This window comes from Pristis pectinata, chromosome 1, assembly GCF_009764475.1.
Source record: "Pristis pectinata isolate sPriPec2 chromosome 1, sPriPec2.1.pri, whole genome shotgun sequence".
NCBI lineage: Eukaryota > Metazoa > Chordata > Chondrichthyes > Rhinopristiformes > Pristidae > Pristis > Pristis pectinata.
This window is the reverse complement of record NC_067405.1, coordinates 42,028,630-42,050,184: the sequence shown is the minus strand read 5'-3', so window position 1 is coordinate 42,050,184 and position 21,555 is coordinate 42,028,630. Positions and strand designations below refer to the sequence as shown.

The 21,555-nt window shown below is 41.5% G+C and overlaps 1 protein-coding gene across 8 annotated transcripts in view; it reads left to right on the top strand.

Moving 5' to 3' along the window:
- LOC127572447 (myosin light chain kinase, smooth muscle-like) overlaps nt 1-21,555 on the top strand; it is a 238,168-nt gene that overhangs the window by 89,685 nt on the left and 126,928 nt on the right. For 6 of the 8 annotated variants that reach the window (XM_052019751.1, XM_052019732.1, XM_052019781.1 and 3 more), the window contains 2 exons: nt 4,818-4,860; nt 6,840-7,005. In XM_052019751.1, the coding sequence (XP_051875711.1) occupies nt 4,818-4,860; nt 6,840-7,005 (209 nt within the window). Of the gene's footprint in view, nt 1-4,817; nt 4,861-6,272; nt 6,369-6,839; nt 7,006-21,555 lie in introns of those variants that run through there. The other 2 variants (XM_052019762.1, XM_052019791.1) reach the window with 2 other exon arrangements.

The following is a 21,555-nucleotide window of genomic DNA, read 5'->3' as shown; positions in this document are numbered from 1 at the left end:
GACTATCAATAGACCCACTTTGAATCAACATGACTTAATTGCTTCATGTGGTGTTCTTAACAAGTTGCACCAGGACTTTTGTCATTACCTGTGTAACCAATGTGGAAAATAACTCATCCACACTTCACACTGGGTCAAATTTCTGGATTGGTGCATTGCAAACCACAAAGCCATGTAATTGTGTTGTACACTGTCCAGTGCTAAGAAAGGAAGCCTTGTCCAATCCCCAATAAAAAGAAAAATGACTACTTTTCCATAAAATACTTGCATTCATTAAAACAAAACAACGGGTGGGGGGGGGGGGTGGGTTGGAAGGAATCCAGCAACAACAAACAAACCAACCAGTTAAATCCCTCAAGAAATTATTTAAACCATCTTCAATGACAACAATTTATACTTTTTTAGCAACCTTACGCAGGAAAACATCCCAAGGTGCTTCACAGCAGTGTTATTGAACAAAATTTGAGATCATGCTACTTCAGTCAGACAACCAAAATTCAGGTCAGTTTTTTTAAGGAATATCATAAGGAAGGGCAAAGAGTTAGTAAGGTGGTGGGTCCAGAGATGCAGTTGGCAGCTGGGCTTTTTGGTTTTATTGATTCATTATTTGGGATGTGGACATCACAAGTTGTACTTGAGAGCAGATAGTGGGCCACCTTACTGAACTGCTACAGTCTGAGACATCTGCTTAATCTGGATTGCCAGTAAGTGCGCTGTTCATTTCACATTTTAACTAAATGAATCCTTTTCACTTTCAGACTGAATAAAGTACTATTATAATGTGAGATAATTGGTAATCCTGAAACATCATAACAGTGATCTGCAGCACTGAAATCATTTATCTCCAACTGTTGTTCAAACATTTTACAATGACCTGAAATGACTGTTGTAACGAACAAATGGTGCCAGCTGTTTATTACACTTAAGCTTGCATACAGAAGCTTACTGTTCAAGTGAAATTGATATATAGATGTATAGACTATATACATACACACACACACACACACACACACACACACACACACACACACACATTCATTTCTGTCTTTAGGAGATATGAAACTACTGTGAATGAATGTGAGATATTTACAAACTTGATTCCAAAGTAACAATTTTTAAAAAATGTCAAAAAATGATATATCGGAAAATGTCATTTTGTCAGTTGTGAAGATGGTAGCAGAAAAAAGTACAAATTCTCATTATATGTGTGAAGTGTATATCTTTTAATTAAGACTATAAGATTTAAGAGTGTAGTTTTACTCATGCCTTTACGTTTTGCTTGTGCTGTTCCCCTCCTCCATCCAGAGGTTTATCAGGGTTCCAGTCTTTTGTTTCCCAATCTGCTGCTGCAGTGCTCTCTGTTGGTGGATTATTATCATTGAAATCAAACTCTTTTGGACAACAGTTTCCATTTACTTACTAATGTCAAAAACTTTGCAAGGTGCTTTGGGCAATGAAACAGGAACAAATGCGAAGGAAGTTGGGGGATAACAGAAAGCTTGGCTGAAAGGACTAACGTTGGGAGCTTTCTGAAGACTTAGTTTCTAATTTTAATGAAAACTTACGAAGTTTTCTTCAATTTCCTGTGAGCACTGATTTTACTTTTTCACATTCTTTCCAAATAATCATTGCTCATGCGTAAAATAACGCTACAGCTGAACGTGATCTTGACCACATGCACCCACTTGCTGGAGTAACTAGCAACAAAAAAACCTGTTGACTGATTTCCAATCCTCTGATTGCTTTGGCTACCTTCCTTTAATCCTTCAATTTTGCATTTAATTCTTCCTCTTCATCCCTTGTAATTTTTTTGTCTTTTATAATTTTCTGCTGTATAGTCATTTTTTTCCGCTTTCCAATTTTTTGGGGCATTTATGTTCTTTCTATTTTCTTTAGAGTTTTATTGTTTATTATCTTTTTCATTTGCATTATCTTCTGTTGGGTTAATGTTTTCATGTATTGCATTGTATTGAAGTTAATTGTCTTATTTTTCTTTTAATCTAGTTTTTGCATTCATATTGTAAAATGTTCCATTTATTTTTTGTGAGTTGAGGGCATAAGGCATTTCATGCTCCGAACTACTGATTGACTATGTTCATTGCCTTTCTTTAGATCTGAGGTGCAATAGGAAAAATAGTTTGCAGACTTGACACTATTGAAACAAAGTGTCAATAGAAAACTATGAGAGAAGTTTGGCTTGGAAGTGAACATAATTGGGAACGTTTGGATTTGGTCCTTTTTGCAATTGAAAACTTTGTTTTAATTTACTGCTGATATCTGATAACTGATTTAAAAAAAACCTTTAGATGTTCTTGTGAGTCCGAGGGTGCCGTTTATTGCATCCAGTGCTCCCGGTGCAGCCTCCTGTACATCGGTGAGACCCGATGCAGATTGGGTGACCGCTTTGTCAAGCACCTTCACTCTGCTCCATCCGCCACAATAGCCAGGACCTCACGGTGGCCACCCACTTCAATTTCACATCCCACTCCCATACTGACATGTGTATCCATGGTGGCCTCTACTTCCACGTTGAGGCCAGACGCAGGTTGCAAGAACAGAACCTCATATTCTGCTTTGGGAATCTGCAACCTCTGCAACCTGATGGCCTCAACGTCGATTTCTCTAACTTCCGGTAACCCCCATCCCCCCCTTGATGACCTGCCCATCTCCTCTCCTCCCCTCCGCTATCCTTTTATTCCATGGTCCACTGCCCTCCCCTACCGGATTCCTCTTCCTTCAGCCCTTTGCCTCTTCTACCTATCACCTCTCAGCTTATTATGTCTTCTACCCCTCCCCCACCCACATACCATCCTCCCCTCACCTGGACTCTCCTATCACCTGAACTCACCTGCCTGTATGTGCTCCTCCCCCTCCCCCCACCTTCTTATTCTGGCTTCCTCCCTCTTCCTTTCCAGTCCTGATGAAGGGTCTCGGCCCGAATCGTTGACTGTTAATTTCCCTCCATAGATGCTGCCTGACCTGCTAAGTTCCTCCAGCACTTTTTGTGTATGCCTCTAGATTCCAGCATCTGCTGAATTTTTTGTGTCTCAGATGATGTTCCCTGCTAAGATGTATCATAACACCTCTTACAAGCAGTGGGATTTTAGGACAATGACTCAAATGAAGGATAGCAGTTTTGACAATGTGGCACTCCACAAAAGTGTCACCTCGGACTTTGTGAACCAATATCAGGAGTAGGCTTTGGACCAATGATTTTCCTCTTTTTGTAATTGCTTCAGAATCTGTAGGCACGTTTCTGAACCTGGCTAATGGCTGATCCAGGCCGTGTCCACTGCTTCCCACACTCATTGCCAAGCAGGTGCCCAGGCAGGTGCTACTTAGGCAGTGCAGGCTATCGGAGATTCTATTAATCCTTTGCTCATGGAGAGAAGAATATAATGGTGTGGATCTTACAACTCCATGGCAGTGCTGTCACAATGACCAATCCATATTTCTTGCAAAGTCACCAAGTGTAGGCCCAAGCCAGTGATGGGATCTGCTACCTGGGCTGTTAGCTGCCCACTTGTGGAGTCCAATAGGTTGCCTTGTGGAGTCCAATAGGTAGTTTGAACTTCTACAGGCTTCCCAACTCGCATGCTGCGAATCCTGCATATTGGGCTTCCACCTTTAAACCTGCTCTGCCCAGACCAGTCCCCGTTCAAATGAATGGGAGAAATTGGCTGACAGGAGAAAGGTAATTTTATTCTAGTATTTAGTTTAGTTACCATGTTTTGTTTTGTTTTGTTTAGAGTGTGAATGTGTTTTCTATTATGTTAAGTGTTCAAAGAAAAATGAATATTTAACTCTTTACAATTCTTTAACCATTCCCAATTGTCGATGTCTCTGACTGTCAGTAACATAGATGGTTTTGAAAGCTGTTGAGCAGGAGAGAGGTAGGGGACTTCAGCTGTCAAAGCCATTTTGTGAGTGTATCAAGCTTCCAGTGGGTAGACTATGGTTTGGGCCATGCTGGAACAAATAGAGTGGCACAGGGGCAGGCGGCCAGTGAATTCAGGAGAACAGAAGACCTGTCCCATTGCAACTGAGACTTGGGTATTGCAATCGCACTGCCATAGGCCAGTTCTGCCAGCTTCAAATGGGAACTGGGATCCTAGTATGCATGACTCATCTATTGGCACTTATGGATGGGTGTCAGTGCGTGGGCAGAGAAAACTTCACGTAGATTGTTGTGCCTGACACCACTCTTAGCCTTTCTCTTCCAATTGCCTCAGATGGGCCTATTCTAATTAAAATTCTTTGGTACTAGTTATGACATGAAGGTAGAAACAAGAAACAACTCGCAGCCATTTGCATGAATTTCCATCATAGCTTAAGTACTAGCAGGGAAAAAAGTAATAAAGAAAGAAATCATTAAGGAATCTTTATAATAAACTTCCTGTGATGTCGTCATGTTCTTTCTATTTTGCTTCTGGAGTTTATCAGTTCCTGGCAACCTCGAATGATAATTTTGCATAGGCACGATTGAGATCTGAATTCCTGCAGCCAGGAATTGATGGGCAGGACTGGCATGCCCTAACTAATACTTAAATGAGCTGCTGCTTCCACCTTCACTGACCTTAACACTCAGAAGTGACACAAAATGAATGGAGTTCCAGTGGAACAGGGCTCCTAGCATCCAATTTATTTTGCAGCTGAGGGCAATTGGTAGTTGAAAATCTAATGTTTCAAAACTTAATTGAATAATTTTCCTTTTTTATTTCCTTAATTGTTTTTTTTTCCAGTAGCACACAATCAAGAGCTCTGAAAATCTTAATTTCATGAATATGTCTTTATAAATTATACACTTTTGTTTACAGAGGAAGCTGGCAGGAAATACGGATGGCCTTCCAACAGCTCCAGGTACATACTTATTAATACATTGCCAATTAATAATGATGAAAGTTGAAATTTGGGGATTGATCTTGGGTTCTCCCACTTGACAGCAGTGGGATGGGTGGGCACTCAAAATATGCAGAGCCAAAGTGGTAATGGTTTCAACACTTCTTCAGTCTACCCCAATAATTATTTCTTTACAATCTGACAGAACTCAGTTAACCAATGTTTTATGCTTTTCAGCTGATTTGTTAATTGTTTCCAAGGTTTACCCTGAATCTTCACAATTTGAAGCTGTTAATTATGTGAAGCTTTGCCAAGGGCATTTTGGAAGTACAGTTAAGACTGCCAGCATTATTATAACTATTCAGTAATCTCAAATTATTGATTATTGTTTGTTCTAATATAAAGGCAAACCAAGTTAATATTTCATTTTTCATGTTACAGATGAAGCCAATTGTTAAAATTGCCACTGCCTATAAAGTCCATCCTTACAGCATGTGGTATTTGTTAACTTACTAGTACTAATGTGGCACTAGTATTTTCAAAACTCTTCCAGGAATTTAAGGATATTGATCAAACTGAATTAAGATTAACTGGTCCCAACTAAATTTCTCTCCTATAAATAAGGTTCAAATTTGCATCTGATAACCAATCACCATATTTTCCATTGGTTTGAAATGTGATGAATAAGTCACATTTCCTGAATATGGACAGCCCTTTGTTTTGTTTTCATCTGTTATTACGTCTCCAATGTTTAGTAACTCCTTCATAATGATTGTCAGCACTTACGTTCCTTTAAGGCTTTCAAGTAAGTATCTCCCATTCTGGTGATGTGCGGCTTTTCAACCTAATTCACTTTTCTAGAACTTGCATGTGTTGTATATTCCTAGATTAACTTGCATTTGAGGAAGAGAAGCTGCTTGTGTCTGGTCTTGTGAATACTTGCAGGGAAAATAATCCCCTGTGTGCTGCCTTGTAATCACATTCTATTTCAAGCCAATTTCCTCTCAAATGCAATTAAAGCAGAATTAAGTTCTTAGTATTGTACTTGGTATCTGTCGCTGTGCCTTTACTGATTCTTTCTTTCCTCCTTGACTCGTCCTTCCAGCTTGTTTCTCTTTTCAAAGTATTCAGATTTACATCTACTCTTTGCTTCTTGCAGAATTGACCAGTAATTTGTCTATTCATCACTTGTAACTATTCAGGAAATGGTTTTATCTCTAATTATTGAAGTAATTATTTTGTTTTTAATATAAAGGCAAACTAAGTTTTAATATAAAGGCAAAAGTTTGTAACATTTCACTTTTTGTGTTAAAGCTGAAGCCAATTGTTAAAATTGCTACTGCTGATAAAGTCCATCTTTACAGCATGTGGTGTTTGCTACTTGATTAATACTAATGTATTTTCAAAACTAGTTTCTACAAAGTCAGCCACTGGGCAGACCTTTGAATCTGCATCGTTAGCATGGTGCAATGGTTCAAGTGGGAGCATTATTGGGAGTCCTCCTTCCACTACTGTCAGGGAAATTCAAGGTAATGCCGATCCCAACAGAAATTCAGCCATTTTTACGATATTTATATTTCATCTTGAGCTGTTTCAGATAACTTTGTGAGGTATATTTAATTATAGATTTTGCTAAAAACTGCAGAGCTCTTTGGTGTAGAGCAGCAATTGCAAAACAATGAGCGAAGTTGTAATGGGACTACAACTTCGCATGGAACAAAATTGCAGATTTACAGCTATCTACGTTTCCATTGTAAGTTGAATTATTTGTTGGGATCCAGCCAACAACTGAATTCAAGCTAATGCACCGCAATCTGTTTTGGCTAATCCAAGACAGAGTTCTGAAACTAAGTATTAACTATATTAATGCAAAAGACATTTACATCTTCTCTAAGGTTTTGTTAGTTGGAACTTGGTCATGTCTAGGCAATGCCAGTTTTTCTTGAAAGTTCTTATTTTGTTTAAAAAGTTTAAAATAGTGAAAGTATTTATTGTATTAGCAGTCGATATTCTGCACCATCAATTGAAAACAGACCCAGTATCTGGGGTGAAAGCCCTCCAAAATTTGTCACAAAGCCAACACGACTGATTGTCAAAGAAGGACAGAATGGCAAATTCTCCTGTAAGATAACAGGACGGCCTCAACCTCAAGTAACCTGGCTGAAGGTAAAGCGGGCTTTTTTTGTCTCCTATAATATTGAACATTACTTTAAGAATAAATATAGCTATTTATGAAATAGAATGTCAAATATAATGTTTTAAGGAGTTGTATGGCATTTCTATTCAATCTAACCATTGCTGAAGTAATGAGAAAATGTGGGAAACACTGAGCAGGCCAGGCAGTATCTCTGGAAGGAGAAGCAGAGTTAATGCTTCCGTTTGAGACCCTTCATCAGAACTGAAAAAGGCGAGAAAACAACATTGGGGGAGAGATGAATAGAACAAAGGGAAATATGTCTGATAGGATGAGACCAGGGTTGGTGATGCATTGTTTATGAAGCCATTTGTTTGTTAAATTCATGAGGGCAGTTAGAGAGAGGGAGAGAGAGAGAGAGGGAGAGGGAGAGAGAGAAAGAAAAAAAGAAAAAAAGAAAAAACAGGGAGATTTAAAAAAAATTGTGAGATCTAGCCCAGAGCTGTGGCAGAGAAGTGAAGCTGAAGGGAGAATCTGTGGCAGAGAAGTGAAGCTGAAGGGAGAATGTTGGGAATGCCCAGCAGCTTCCATGGAGAGAGGAGAAAGCTGTTAATAATCCAGATGGATTTGCTTATGGCAAACGAAAATCAAAAAAAACTGTGGATGCTGTAAATATGAAATAAAAGCAGAAAATACTGGAATCAAACATCTGGTCAGGCAACATCTTTGGAAAGAGAAACAAAGTTAACTTTTCAGGTTGAAGACCCTTTGTCAGAACTTGTGGTGAAGCTGGCTGGTTCTGATAACAACAGAAAAGCGAATTACTTGAAGTTATTAGATTCAACATTTAGTATGAAAGACTGGAATATACCCAGGTGGAAGATGAGGTGATGTTCCTCAAGATTACATTGACCTCATTGAGACAGTACAGGAGGCGTCTGTACACTAAATGCAATGCACTAAATTGGAAGAATCACTGCTACATCCATAAGGATTATTGGGTACCTGGATGGTTGAAAGGGAAGAGTTTGAAGATCAGGTCTAGTATCTCTGGTAATTGCACAGGAACATGCCATTAGAAGGAGAATGGTTGTTGGAGAAGGAAGAGCAGATCAATGAGTTGTGAAGGAAATGGTCCCTTTGGGATGGTGTAAAGGTTGGAGGGGGGTGGCAGAGTGGTGGAATCTTGTTGAAGATGACAAAAATAATGAAGGATGATGTGTTGAATGTGGAGGCTAGTGGGGTGGAAATGTGAGCCAGGGTAACTACTCTGTCCATGCAAGAGGGTGTGAGAGCAAAGGTGTAGGAAACGGACAAGATGCAATCAAGGGCTGTGTTAATTATGACAGAGGGGAAGCCAGGGTTACTGAAGGAGGAAGGCATCCCAGAGACACCTATGTGGAAAGACTTAATATTGGAGCAAATACAATGGAGGCGGAGGAACTGGAAGAACGGAGTGGGATCCTTGCACATGGCAGAGTGAGAGGAGGTATGGTTGAGGTAGCGTTGGGCTTGTAATGGTGGCTGGTCACCTATCTACCCTCTGAGATTGAGACAGAAAGATCCAGAAAGGGAGGAGATGGACCATGTGAGAATAGGGAGGAAATTTGCAACAAAATAATGAACTTTTTGAGTTCTGCATGAGTGCAGGAAGTAGCAACAAAACCGTCATCAATGTACTGAATAGAGGAGAGGCTGAGGGCCTAGACTGGACTGAAACAAAGACTTCCATTTAAAGATAGGTGTAGCTTAGGCCTATGAGAGTTCCTGTAGTTATATCTTTGATCTGGAGAAAATGGGTGAAATTCAATGAGAAGTTGTAAAAACAAGTTCAACCAGGCAAATGAATGTGTTGGTGACGGGGTATTCATTGGATATATATGGAGTCATAGAATTAAACAGCATGGAAACAGGCCCTTCGACCCAACACACCCATGCTGACCAAAGTGCCTTTCTGAGGTAGTCCCATTTGTCTGGATTTGGCCCACATTCTACAGGAGATGGTGTGAGAGCAGAGGTGTGGGTAATAGATGAGATGTGATCAAGGACTCTGTCAACTGTAGTAGAGGGGGGGCTTAGTTCTCTTTGACCATCCTGGTGTGTTGTGGACTTGCATTCCTGAAGTTACTTTACTTTAGTCACTATTCATACATGGCTGGAATTTTATTATGATTATATTTTCATTGAATAATACACAAGTTTTATCTGTCTTAGTTTATTTACTGATGTGCCAGGTTTTAATTTGGTTTCTGGTGTTTCAACATCTGAAAGTAAACAATTTTATTTTATGGATTTTATTCATTTCCTTCAAGATTTTGAAATCTTTAATGAGATCATCATGAACTTGTATCAAAGAAAACTTTACATTCCACAACCTTCCATAGCCAGAATCATTGTTGCTTGCAATATAACGAAGGGCAAATTGCATTTAATCAATCTGATTACATTTTTAAAATGAGAATTGATGAAGCTAATGCAGTTGATGGACTTCCAGAAGACATTTGATGAGGAGCTCGTAAACAAGTGTATCACCCAAGTTCATAGCATGGATATAAAGTTGGCCAAGAACAGATAAAAGTGAGTTGTAGTGAATGGTTGTTTTTTTGGACAGGAGGAAGGTGAATAATGGGCATTTCCTGGGGTTCGGTGTTGGGACCTTTGCCATTTTTGATCTCTATTCATGATTTGTGGTTCCAGGTCACACTTCCTAAATTTGTAGATGACACAAAACATGGCAGATTTGTGAACTGCAAAGAGGATAGTGACAGGTTGCAGTAAGATACAAACAGCTGCAATGGGCAAATGCAAGACAAATGAAGCTTAAAATAGAGAAATGAGATGCATGTCGGGAGGAAGTATGAGAAGGGGCAATGTAGAATAAAGGATGCTGTTCTAAAAGGAGCGTAGGAGCAGAGACACCTCAGGCTATGTGTGCACAAATCATTGAAAGTGACAGGAGATGTTGAGAAAGCAGCTAATGAGGCACACACACTTCTGGCATTGATCAATAGTGGCATTGAGTACAAAAGCAGGGAAGTCATGCTGAGCCTTTATAAAACACTGATCTGGCATCAACTGGAGTATTGTGTTCATTTCTGGTCACACATTATTAGGAAGTATGTAAAGACATTAGAGAGAGTTCAGAAAAATATTATGAGAATGGTTCTTAGGATGAGGGACTATAGTTGCAAGGATTGATTAAGGAAACTGGGACTGTTTTATTAGTGAAAGTGAAGGTTGAGGGGAGATTTGATAGAATTATATAAAGCAATAAAAGGTCTGGACAGACCAGATAGTGGGAGGCTGTTCCCTTTGCTGGAGATTCAAGGTCATAAGTACAAGGTAAAGGAGAAGAGTATTAAGGGTAAAACACTTTCACTCAATCTGGAGTGCACTGCCTGCAAATGTGGTGGAGGCAAGTTCCACTGGAGGCTTCGAGTGGCAGAAATCAGTTATATTCTAAGGTAATTAATATAATAGTCCTTAACTCCGTGAGAAATAACACTAGTTCAAGTGTTGCTCAAGCCCCCATATGTTTCCGAACCGAAGTAATATTATCTGGAAAATGTCACAATTTTTCTTTGAAAAGATCTGCAAGAAGATTTCTGCTTCTATTAAACCTTTAAGGTTCTAACTCTGATTATCCCTGAGCAAATCAATGTTACCTTTTCTCTTCTATTACAAAAAAAAGACCTCAAATACATTTTATAGATCCCTCTCAGTACAATCTAAATGTTGTCCATATGTCCTCCCTCTTTATTTGCAATACTCATTTTGGTTATTCTAGTTTCACAATTTCAGACTCTGCTATTACAAGGTACTTTCATTTAAAACATATTAAAAGCTTTTATTATTGAATGAAATGTAGCTCCCAAGAAGTTAGCCTTATGGTCAACAAGTCTGGCTTTCAGATTAGCTTTCAGACAGCACTTCTGAGCCATTTCCTAGAAACAGAAAGAGAGTATAAAATTTCACTGATCACACTTACTTGTTAAGCTTTTACATTTGAACTCAGCAAGGGTCATTGCCAGATTGGGTTGGTGGATTAGACTGGGCAGATTTGGTTGATTAAAAGCTGATATAAATAAAGCTTAGTAAATCCAAGAGAACTCTGGAAGCTGGGACCAGTTAGACACCAACTGGCTGCATTGAGGTAAGGAGAAAGGGAGTTACCTTGAAGTGAAGCAAGGTGACTCGCTGAAATTTAGAATATTTATTGGACTAGATTTTGTGTCTGTGGCATGTGAAATGACATGCATGTTTTATACATTCCCACAGAGGTTTTATGAGTTTTTGCACCAGAATGTCCTGTCAGCCAACTCCACAAGAAGTGCCACCCCTTCATGTGGTTGGCAGGTCCTCCCTTAGTCTCGCTCCTTTTCCTTGTGTTATGCACCAGTTTTTCCTGCAGATTAGTGAAGGAGGGACAAGGTTTTGTCACGACCACTTGGCTCCAGACCACTTTGTAGCCTTGTCCCAAACGTGGACCAAAGAGCTGAATTCCACAGGGGAGGTGAAAGTGACATCAAGGCAGCATTTAACTAAGAATGGCATCAAAGGATAAACCCTCCAATGGCTGGAGCCATACCTCACACAGAGTTGTGGTTCTTGCAGATCAATCATCCCAGCCCCAGAACATCACTGAAGGAGTTCCTTGGGGAAGAAGCAAATTGGAAATTGCAAAAGAAACTGAAGATTGGATCAAAAATTAGCTTGGTAATAGGATATGAAGGGTAATGGTGGAGGCTTGCTTTTGTGAGTGGAAGCCTTTGACCAGTGGTGTACCACAGGGATTGTTACTGGGACCCTTACTGCTCATTACATGATTGGTAATTGGTTTATTATTGTCACATGTACCGAGATACAGTGAAAAACTATGTTTTACAAGCCATCCATACAGATCATTCTTAAATATAAGTACATTGAGGTAGTACAAAGGGAAAGGCAATAACAGGTTGCAGAATATAATGTTGCAGTTACCGTTACAGAGAGAGTGCAGTGCAGGGAGACAAATAAGGTGCAAGGGCCATGACAAGGTAGATTGAGAGATCAAGTGTTCATCTTTATTGCACAAGATATCCATTCAAAAGTCTTATAACAGCTGTCCTTGGACTTGGGGGTGCGTGCTTTCAAGCTTCTGTATATTCTGCCCAATGGAAGAGGGGAGAAGAGTGAATGAGTGGGCTGGGAGGGGTCTTTGATTATGTTGGCTGCTTTTCCGAGGCAGCAGGAAGTGTAGACAGTCAATAGAGGGGAGGCTAGTTTTATGATGGACTGAGCTGTGTCCACAATTCTCTGCAATTTCTTAGAGTCTTGGGCAGAGAAATTGTTATACCAAGCGTGATGCATCTGGATAGGATGCATTCTAAGGGGCATCTACAAAAATTGGTGAGGGTCAACTGGGCCATACCGAATTTCCTTAGGCTTCTGAGGAAGTAGAGGTGCTGGTGTGCTTTCTTGGCCAAAACGTCTATGTGGTTGGATCAGGACAAGCTATTGGTAAGAGTTACACATCGGAACTTGAAGATCTCAACCATCTCCAGCTCAGCACCATTGATGCACAGGGGCATGTACTCCACTCTGCTTCCTGAAGTCAATGACGATTTAGATGTTAATGTAGGAACAATGGAAGATGGAATTTAATCCTGATAAATGTGAAATGAATGCATTTTGGGTGGTCAAATAGGGTAGGTCATACACAATGAACAGTAGGGACCTAGGGAGTATTGAGGAACAGAGGGAGAAGTCCAAAGAATCGGGAGGGTGACAGCAAAGGTAGATAGGGTGGTAAAGAAGACCTACGAGATGCTAGTGTTCGTTAGCTGGGAAAAGAATATCAAGAAAGTTATAGTACAGCTTTATTTAATCATGTCTAATTCTAGAATATCGTGTGCAGTTTTGGTTGCCACATTTTGGAAGGTACATGGTTTCTCTGGACAGGGTGCAGATGAGATTCACCAAGCTAGAGAATATTGGCGAATGGATGGCCTGGGATGGAGTCTCATTTATGTGGAGAGACTGGATGAGCTGGATTTGTTTCTTGGAGTGGAGCAGGCTGAGGGAGGATGTGATAGAAGTGTACAAGATTCGAAGGATCATAGATAGTAAACATGGATAGGACAGTAGTAACTTTTCCCCATAGCAGGGGTGTTGTAGCCAAGGGTACGTAAATTTACGGTGAGGAGTAAGGGGTTTAGAGGAGATATAAGGAATAATTTTTTTCACCCAGATGTGGCTGTGTTGAGCCTTACCTTGGTCAACCAACTTGGGTTAGGTGAATAACCACACAAAGTCTAATTAATTCAAACTACTCACAACTTTAATCTATCAACTTGTATCAAATGCAAATATCCACCTAATTCATGAGTTCTACTGCTCGTTTTGGACCAATACTCACCCAAACTCACTTTCACCGAAATAGGGGATCTCCTGTTGGCCAACTGACTAAACCTTCTTCTCCTTGCCCCAGGCACAGTGGTCTTCCTTGTGATAGTTGGTCTCCCTGGAGTCCTCGTTCATTAGTTTCCTGAGTCCTTGCTCTCCCTCCAATATTATACTTTTTTTTCTTATCAGTTCTGCACCGTTCAACTTTGATTCTGTTGGCTCTGATTCATCAGGCCATCCTGTGTCCACCCCTCTGGCTCTGACCCAAGGCTGCAGGTGGCACCCTCTCACCGCATACCTCCGACGTCAGTTCTTCATATTTTTTTGCTGTATCAGGCCATTTCACACTAATCAAAAACAGTTTAAGTCCGACACTGGGCTCGAGCCACTCCAGTTCATGGACACAGACTACTCTACTCCTCTTATAGGCCTGTTTTCTTCTGCCTTATCAAAGAGCATCCCACAAATAACTCCCTATTTGGAATTTATCTTTGATTAGCAGATTATCAGTCAGGCCTTTGTTATGTCTGCATCCAAGTACTTTAATCCAGAAAGAGTTAACTCGGGAAGCGACAGCCTCCACTTCCTCCACCACCTGGCAAGAACTAAGACATTTGTTTTGTCTGCTTGTCCACTGCCCTTGACTTGTTCCAGATATCTGTTCCACAGATTTTTAGTTTCTTCAGGTCGACAGTTGGGGTTTGGAAACCACTTTCTGAGGGTGGCAGAGGCAGAGACTCTCACAACACTTGAATCACTAAGGCATAGAAGGTACGAACCAAGTGCTGTTTAAAGGGATTAGTATAAGTAGGTACTTGATGGTTGGTGTGGACAGAGTGAGCTGAAAGGTCTGCTTTTGTGCTGTTATGACCTTGACTCTAAGGCAGAGTCCTCAGCCCAATCATCTTCAGCTTCTTCACCAGTGATCTTCCTTCCATCAGAAGGTCAGAGGCGGGGATGTTTGGCAATGATTGAACGATGTTCAATTCCATTTACAACTCATTAATAAATAAAACAGTCCACGACTTCATGCAGCAAGACCTAGACAGCATTCAGTCGCAGGTTGATAATGTGGTGAATAATATTCTCATGATAAAAGTAACTGGCAGTGACTACCTTTAAGAAGGAAGGCATCTAACAAGCTATTCTTGATGTTTAATGGCATTAACGTCCTTGATTCCTCCAACAGCAACGTCCCATGGGGTCATCATTAACCAGAAAATCAAATAGATCTGCCACATAAATAACGTGGCTACAATAGTTGGTCAGAGTCTGAGTATCCTGTAGTGAGTGACTCACCAGCAAGCCTCCCAAACCTTTTCCATGATTTGCAAGGCTCAAGTAGGAGTGTGGTGGAATGCTCTGCACTTGCCTGGATGAATGCCACTCCAATAACATTGAAGACACTTGAAAACAATCAGCCTATTTGCCTATAAGCCTATAATCCCAAGCAAACATCACCAAACTCCGAGACCTAGGACTCAACACCTCCCTCTGTAACTGGATCCTTGACTTTCTAACAAACAGATCGCAATCAGTGAGGATAGGCAGCAATACCTCCAGCACAATTATTCTCAACACTGGTGCCCCAGAAGGCTGCATCCTCAGCCCTCTTCTCTACTCCCCATATACTCATGACTGTGTGGCCAGATTCTGCTCTAACTCCATCTGCAAGTTTGCAGATGATACCATCGTTGTAGGCCATATCTCAAACAGCGATGAGTCGGAGTACAGGAAGGAGATAGAGAGCTTAGTGGAATGGTGTCATGACAACCTTTCCCTCAATGTCAACAAAACAAAAGAGCTGGTCATTGACTTCAGAAAAGGGGGCCGTATACATGCATCTGTCTACATCAATGGTGCTGAGGTTGAGAGCTTCAAGTTCCTGGGAGTGAACATCACCAACAGCCTGTCCTGGTCAAATCACATAGATGCCATGGCCAAGAAAGCTCGCCAGCGCTTCTACTTCCTCAGGAGGCTAAATAAATTTGGTATGTCCCCTTTGACTCTCACCAACTTTTATCGATGCACCATAGAAAGCATCCTATCTGGTTGCATCACGGCTTGGTAGGGACCAAGAAACTGCAGAGAGTTGTGGACATAGCTCAGCGCGTCACGGAAACCAGCCTCCCCTCCTTGGTCTTTACCTCTCGCTGTCTTGGTGAAGCAGTCAGCATAATCAAAGACCCCACCCACCCAGGTCATTCTCTCTCCTCTCCTCCTCCATCAGGTGGAAGATACAGGTGCCTGAGGGCACGTACCACCAGGCTTAAGGACAGCCTCTATCCCACTGTGATAAGACTATTGAACAGTTCCCCTATACGATGAGATGGACTATGACCTCACGATCTATCTTGTTGTGACACTGCACCTTATTGCACTGCACTTTCTCTGCAGCTGTGACACTTTACTGTTATTGTTTTTACTTGTACTACCTCAATGCACTCTGTACTAACTCAATGTAACTGCACTATGTAATGAATTGATCTGTACGATCGGTTTGCAAGACAAGTTTTTCACTGTACCTCGGTACAAGTGACAATAATATACCAATACCAATTGGTACCCTATCCATCATCCTGAACATTCATTCCCTCCACCATTGGCACTAAGTAGCTACACTGTGTACCATCTTCAAATTGCACTGCAGTTAGTCACCTAGGAGAGGACCTCCTAAGTTCCTGACCCGTACCACCAAGGACAAGGTCAGAACCTGTAGGTTCCCCTCCTGATCTGGAAATGTATGGTGAAGAATCTAATTGAGAGGGTGGGGAGATTGTTCAGAATACTGGGTCTGACTCCTGGAATTCCCTGCTGAACAGCACAGCCAAAGTATCTTCTTCAGAAGGACTACTGTATTGCAAGACACTGGTTCACCATCGCCTTGCTTGTTAGGGGCACCCAAATCCAAGAAAAGAATATCAAAAGAGACATGGGATTCTGAATAGGCCATCAAGCTGTAAGATAACTAATGGTTGCTGTGAGAGGAAAAAGGTGATAGTGTTTGAGAGTTGGCATCTTGTGACTTTGTGATTGGTGGTGAAGAATCTAATTGAGAGGGTGGGGGACTGTTCAGAATACTGGGCTGCAGAGAAAGAACTGTAGACATATCTGGAAAAAGAAAGAGCTCTATTCACTCTTGCTGTTTTTATTAAGATATTGGTGTTCCTGCAGTCAATCCAAGACATGGGGGTGATGCTTGTGGAGCTGACAATCTTAGCAATCACTCTAAAGACCTGGTGCCAATGTGTTTATGGAGCTGTTGACTGGAAACAGGACATATTTCCCTATCTCACTTTTTCCAAGAGCACTTCCAGTGAGCTGGAACATTTTGGGCTTAAGTGTGATTCATTATTCACAGTTACTTCCTCCATTAATCCAACAACAAAATCAGCCAAAGGGGAATGCAAACTCAATTAAGAGATGCCTTTCTACTCTATGTAGACCTCTAAGTCTGCAGAAAATTGTGTGCTGAATATCAGTGGGTTTCTCATTAAATCAGCAAATTAGGTGAGAAACCTGGCAGGGAAATTAAAATGAAGCTTGAAGTGAAGTGGCCTGGGTCTCAAGTTTTCTGCAGTAGTTGTATTTCCCTTATTCCCCTCGGCTCAAAGCCCACCCAGAGTTAAAATTGGAGCCAAGGACACTTCCTTAAAATGCTACTAAGAGTTGTTATTCATAATTATTGCACATTGTTACTGAAGTGAAGTGGAGTATGGAATCTAGGGGCAGGGAATGCCTGTTAAATCCCAGACTGTTGTAAAGATTACCAGGATATTTAAATGATAATGGAAGCTGGAGAGGGGAGAACACATTTGCTCAAATGGATCCTCTTTTCTAGAGAAAACTATATTACCATATAAATGTTGTTCAACTTCAAACATGTATCTTCTGAACTGGGAGAAGTCCAGCAAAACACAAGGTTTAATGTCAGCAATGACTCCAGTAAAAACCGCAGGACAGTAATTTTTAATCAACCTAGGAGCCGGATCAAGGTGACCTACATTATTGACCAAAGACTGTAACTCAATCCAACAGTAGCTTGTGATGTTTAAATTAATCTGAAGTGGTGAAACCAATTGTTTTCAATGGATCTGTTACAGAACAGACAGGGTCTAATTGGAGGGACTTTGTATCTTAGGAAATTCACACTTTGTTAATATAAAATAAAAGTTGAGCATTCTGTCACATGCTCCTTCCCACTTAACCAAGTGAAATAGAAACACATGGTTGCTATCCAAGTCTACTTTTCCTTTTCACTCCTGCTATACAGATAGTCTAACCCCAGAAAACATTCCTGTTTAAAGGAATGGGACATCAGCTTGTTCATTTTAAATTGGATTGCCTGGGTAGAGTACTTCATTTTGGAAGAGAAATGAGGGCTGGAGATCATTCCTATGTGTACGAGATGTGAGATCTCTTGAGTGTGAGAGGGCATTTTTGATGCTAATTGAGCCAGCTACTTTACTGGTGTGCACAATAGAACTTGCAGAGCTGATGGGTACTGGAAGTTTATAGAGTTGGCAGACCATGACATCAGTCACAGCCTTACTAAACTGAAGTTCAACATTCCATCTGAAACCCTGCCTTAATCTTGACTGTTGTGCACAATTCCAATAGCAGGAGGCACTCTTTATCGGTACTATTTAAGGGGTCATTCATGATTGCAAGTTAGTTTCTTCTTGATTTCTACTGGTTTTTGCTCGGATTCTACAAGGATTTGTTCTCTGACATTCTTTACAATTGCAGAATTCTACATGTAGTAGTTTTTCAGTGCTGAAGGACTTTGTCTTGATTTAAAGGTTTCTAGAAAGGTTTCTAAACCTTGATTTAAAGGATTCTAAAGGTCAATTGCTCCTTGAAATGAATGCAGCAGGAAGCATTCTTAGAATAATGAGTAGAGCGCAGAAGAGCAGAATGAGCTGCTGGAATAGAGGGGAGAGTAGACTGTACCCACCAAAGGTCCACAGGGAGCAATGCTCCTAGTTGAATGTCAGTGATTTGTACTTAAGGTCATCTGTTCTAACACAACAGCAGTCAGAGAGAAGGGCAAGGCTTGCATTGCCGATTCTTGTTCTTATCACTGTGACCATAAGCCTTTCTGCCGGACACATTTAATGTCTGGCAGTTTGCCATTCACCGTTGCATTGATGTCACTGATGCTCTCTATTAAAAAAGAGATGAGTACATTTCATTCTGCCATGCCAGAGAACCACAGGTAGGGCAAGCGTGCAGCTTAGGATCCAGTGGGCCTCAGGGTCTGTTTCTGTGCTGTGTGACTCCGTGATTGCCACAGGATGAAGACATTGTAATTTGGTTTCCAGGGATTGAGCAACATTTGAGGTCAGTGCTGCAGCTGGGTGATATGATATTTGAAGGTGTGTGCACCGACCTTGACCAGTCTTGAGGTCACTGAATGTCCTGCAGCACTGCATCCAGGTCTTTGGGGCATGGACACTGAATGCCACAACTATGTCCTCATATACTTGCCCATCCTTCACTCTATATGTCTGGAGAGTCTCTTGGCCTTCTCTTGGCTCAGGTCAGCTCTCCTACTTTGTACCCCCTCCAGAAAAGCCTCCAGTGCAAAAGCCAGTAAACCATAGGGCCAGTTGTCTCCCATATTGTGCCATTCTTCTATTTTCCCAGATGATAATGAGTTCCAGAACATCTGCCAGTTCCTTTTTATGTGGTGCAGGCAGGCATCAAGTGCTGCTGGCTGTATTTAAATACTGCTGGCCACTGACAAAAGTGGGATCCCACTGAGGTGATTACCCTGTGAGCAAAATGGTTAATACAGGCTGCATACAGCAGTCACTTGAATCATGTAAAACAGCAGCTGGATGAAATCTTCTGTATTAAAAGCAGCAGGCGTAGCATAATTGTATATTAGGATTACTGCTCTTGTTTTCAGTGGCTAACTAAACTAGCCCCCAGTATGCTTTCAGAAGATTTACTGTATGTGAAACCAAAGCACAAGGCTGATTTACTCTTTAATTATGCATAATTGGTTTTAATGCTTGTGTAAAACTTATCGTTTTCAGATTGTATATTCAGCTGGAGAGTTAGATGACCCTGCAGCTGTGCCCAATTGACAGATAGCATGTTTATTGCAGAGAGGAGCTCTACTGTGCACTTTGTTCACTTCTGTAGTAAACATGTTTCATGATTTACTTAACCCAGAGCACTTCAGGATAGAGATCAAAACTGGATTAGGTTTATTAGTGTGGAAGACCTGGAATTCATTTATGCAACAAACTAAGGAGATATTTTTGATATTTTTACCAATGCCGTTAACAGACCAATCCATGCATCCTCTTGCTTGGACAGCGATATCACTTAATGGTTGTCAGTTAATGGGTTAACTGTTAAAATGGGACGACCTGTGTTAATAGGTCTCTTGTTCATTTGTCTGGTGAAACAAGGTGTTGGTTATGACATGATGGTGCATGGATCATTTTGTCAGGAGAAGTCTCTATGAGAGTCACTGTTAGCTCATGTACTCCCTCTTAGCCAAGTACGCCTTGCCAGAGTATTGTGTCTTTTCTGATCCTGGCATTGAAGTCCACTGGGAGGATCGGTTTGCCTCCCTATGAAATGGGGGGGGGGCAGTGTTTTTCAAAGTCAGAAGTCCTTGGTTCCATCTGTAGTTTCCAAAGTTGCAGGTCTGTTCTGATGATGGTAGCATGCCAGTTCTGCATTAGGGTGAACTGGATAACCAGGAGAGATTCACTTATCCCACAGGAATAATTGCTGAAATGCCAAACCAACTCATTCTTGATGGTAAAACCATCCCATGAAGGTGGCATTCTGATTCTTGTTTGCTCTCAGGGTACACCTATTGCTGCCTTCTGTGAGTTGGTCTTCTCCTGCCTGCCTTACTCAGAGCAGCTATGTTGAGGTCAAAACTTTTGAGTTTGATGGCAGAGTGGCTTCTTGATCTGTCACTGTTGGGATTGCCCATGAAAGTTTGTGACTTTCCAGGTCCCAAACTTCTTCATACTGAGGAGTGAAATTGCCTCTGTGTAACTTCTTTTAATGTAGTGTGGCCATTGTACACCAGGCACCACACAAACTTGAAAGAGCAAGGCTTGATCCAGTGACCTAGTCTTAGACAGAAGTCTGAGAAGACGGGCGACTGGACTCTGCTGTGTGGATGTTAACACACATGCAGATGAGTAGACATGCATTTTGGAACCAGTCCATATACATGTGCACTTACATGGATGGACTCAGGCACAGATCCCTTTCCCACTGTCTCCTCCTTGCTTTCCTCACCTTGGCACCTCCCTATCCTTGAATACACTCTCCTCCAGTACCCTCCCACCCTACCTTAGACCCCCTCCCTCCATCTGTTACCACCCCTTGTTTCTCTCTGGCACTCTTGCGCTCCCTCTCTATCCTTTTCTTCATGGGCACTTCCCTCTATCTTTCTCAAGCCCTCTGCTCTCCACTCTTTGAATCTCCTCTCCATCTTGAAGCCCTCCCCTGCTCCCTCACTCTTCATTCCTGAGGGGAAGAAAAAGACCCCGTCATTCCCTTCGCAGTGGGCTGAGTGGGGGTGTGTGCTGGGCTGGGGTGTGGGTTGGCTGATGACAATGGCCTAGGCTTGGTGGACAGGCACTATGGCAAGGTGCAAGGGTGGACTATGGAACAAGGAGAAGCATTGTAGGAAGGGTGAAGGAGTAAGTGAATCTACAGCTGTACATGCATTTGCCTTCTCCACCTGTGCAGCCCAGCCCCAGGGCTTGTGCTCCATCACGACAGGTACCCTTGTCTGTTGCAATGACAGAAATTCAGCTACAAGGAAATCAATGTTGAAATTCTCCTAGCATCCCACAAGGATAGCTCTTCTCAGACAACCTGACCACCCCCCAGCCAACAGCAGTCACAGTGTCTTCCATGATTAGCATTTAGAACATAGAACAATACAGCACAGTGCAGGCCCTTCAGCCCACGATGTTGTGCTGACCTCTATAAACTTCATCCCCATTCAATCTATTCCCCTCTCTACTTTACCTCCAATAACTCTCTATTTTTCTTTTGTCCATGTGCCTATCTAATAGTCTCTTAAATAACCCTATTGTATCGGCCCCTACCACCACCCCCGGCAGTGCATTCCAGGAATCCACCACTCTCTGTATATAAAAAAAAACACAAAAAAAACTACCTCTGACATCTCCTCTAAACTTTCCTCC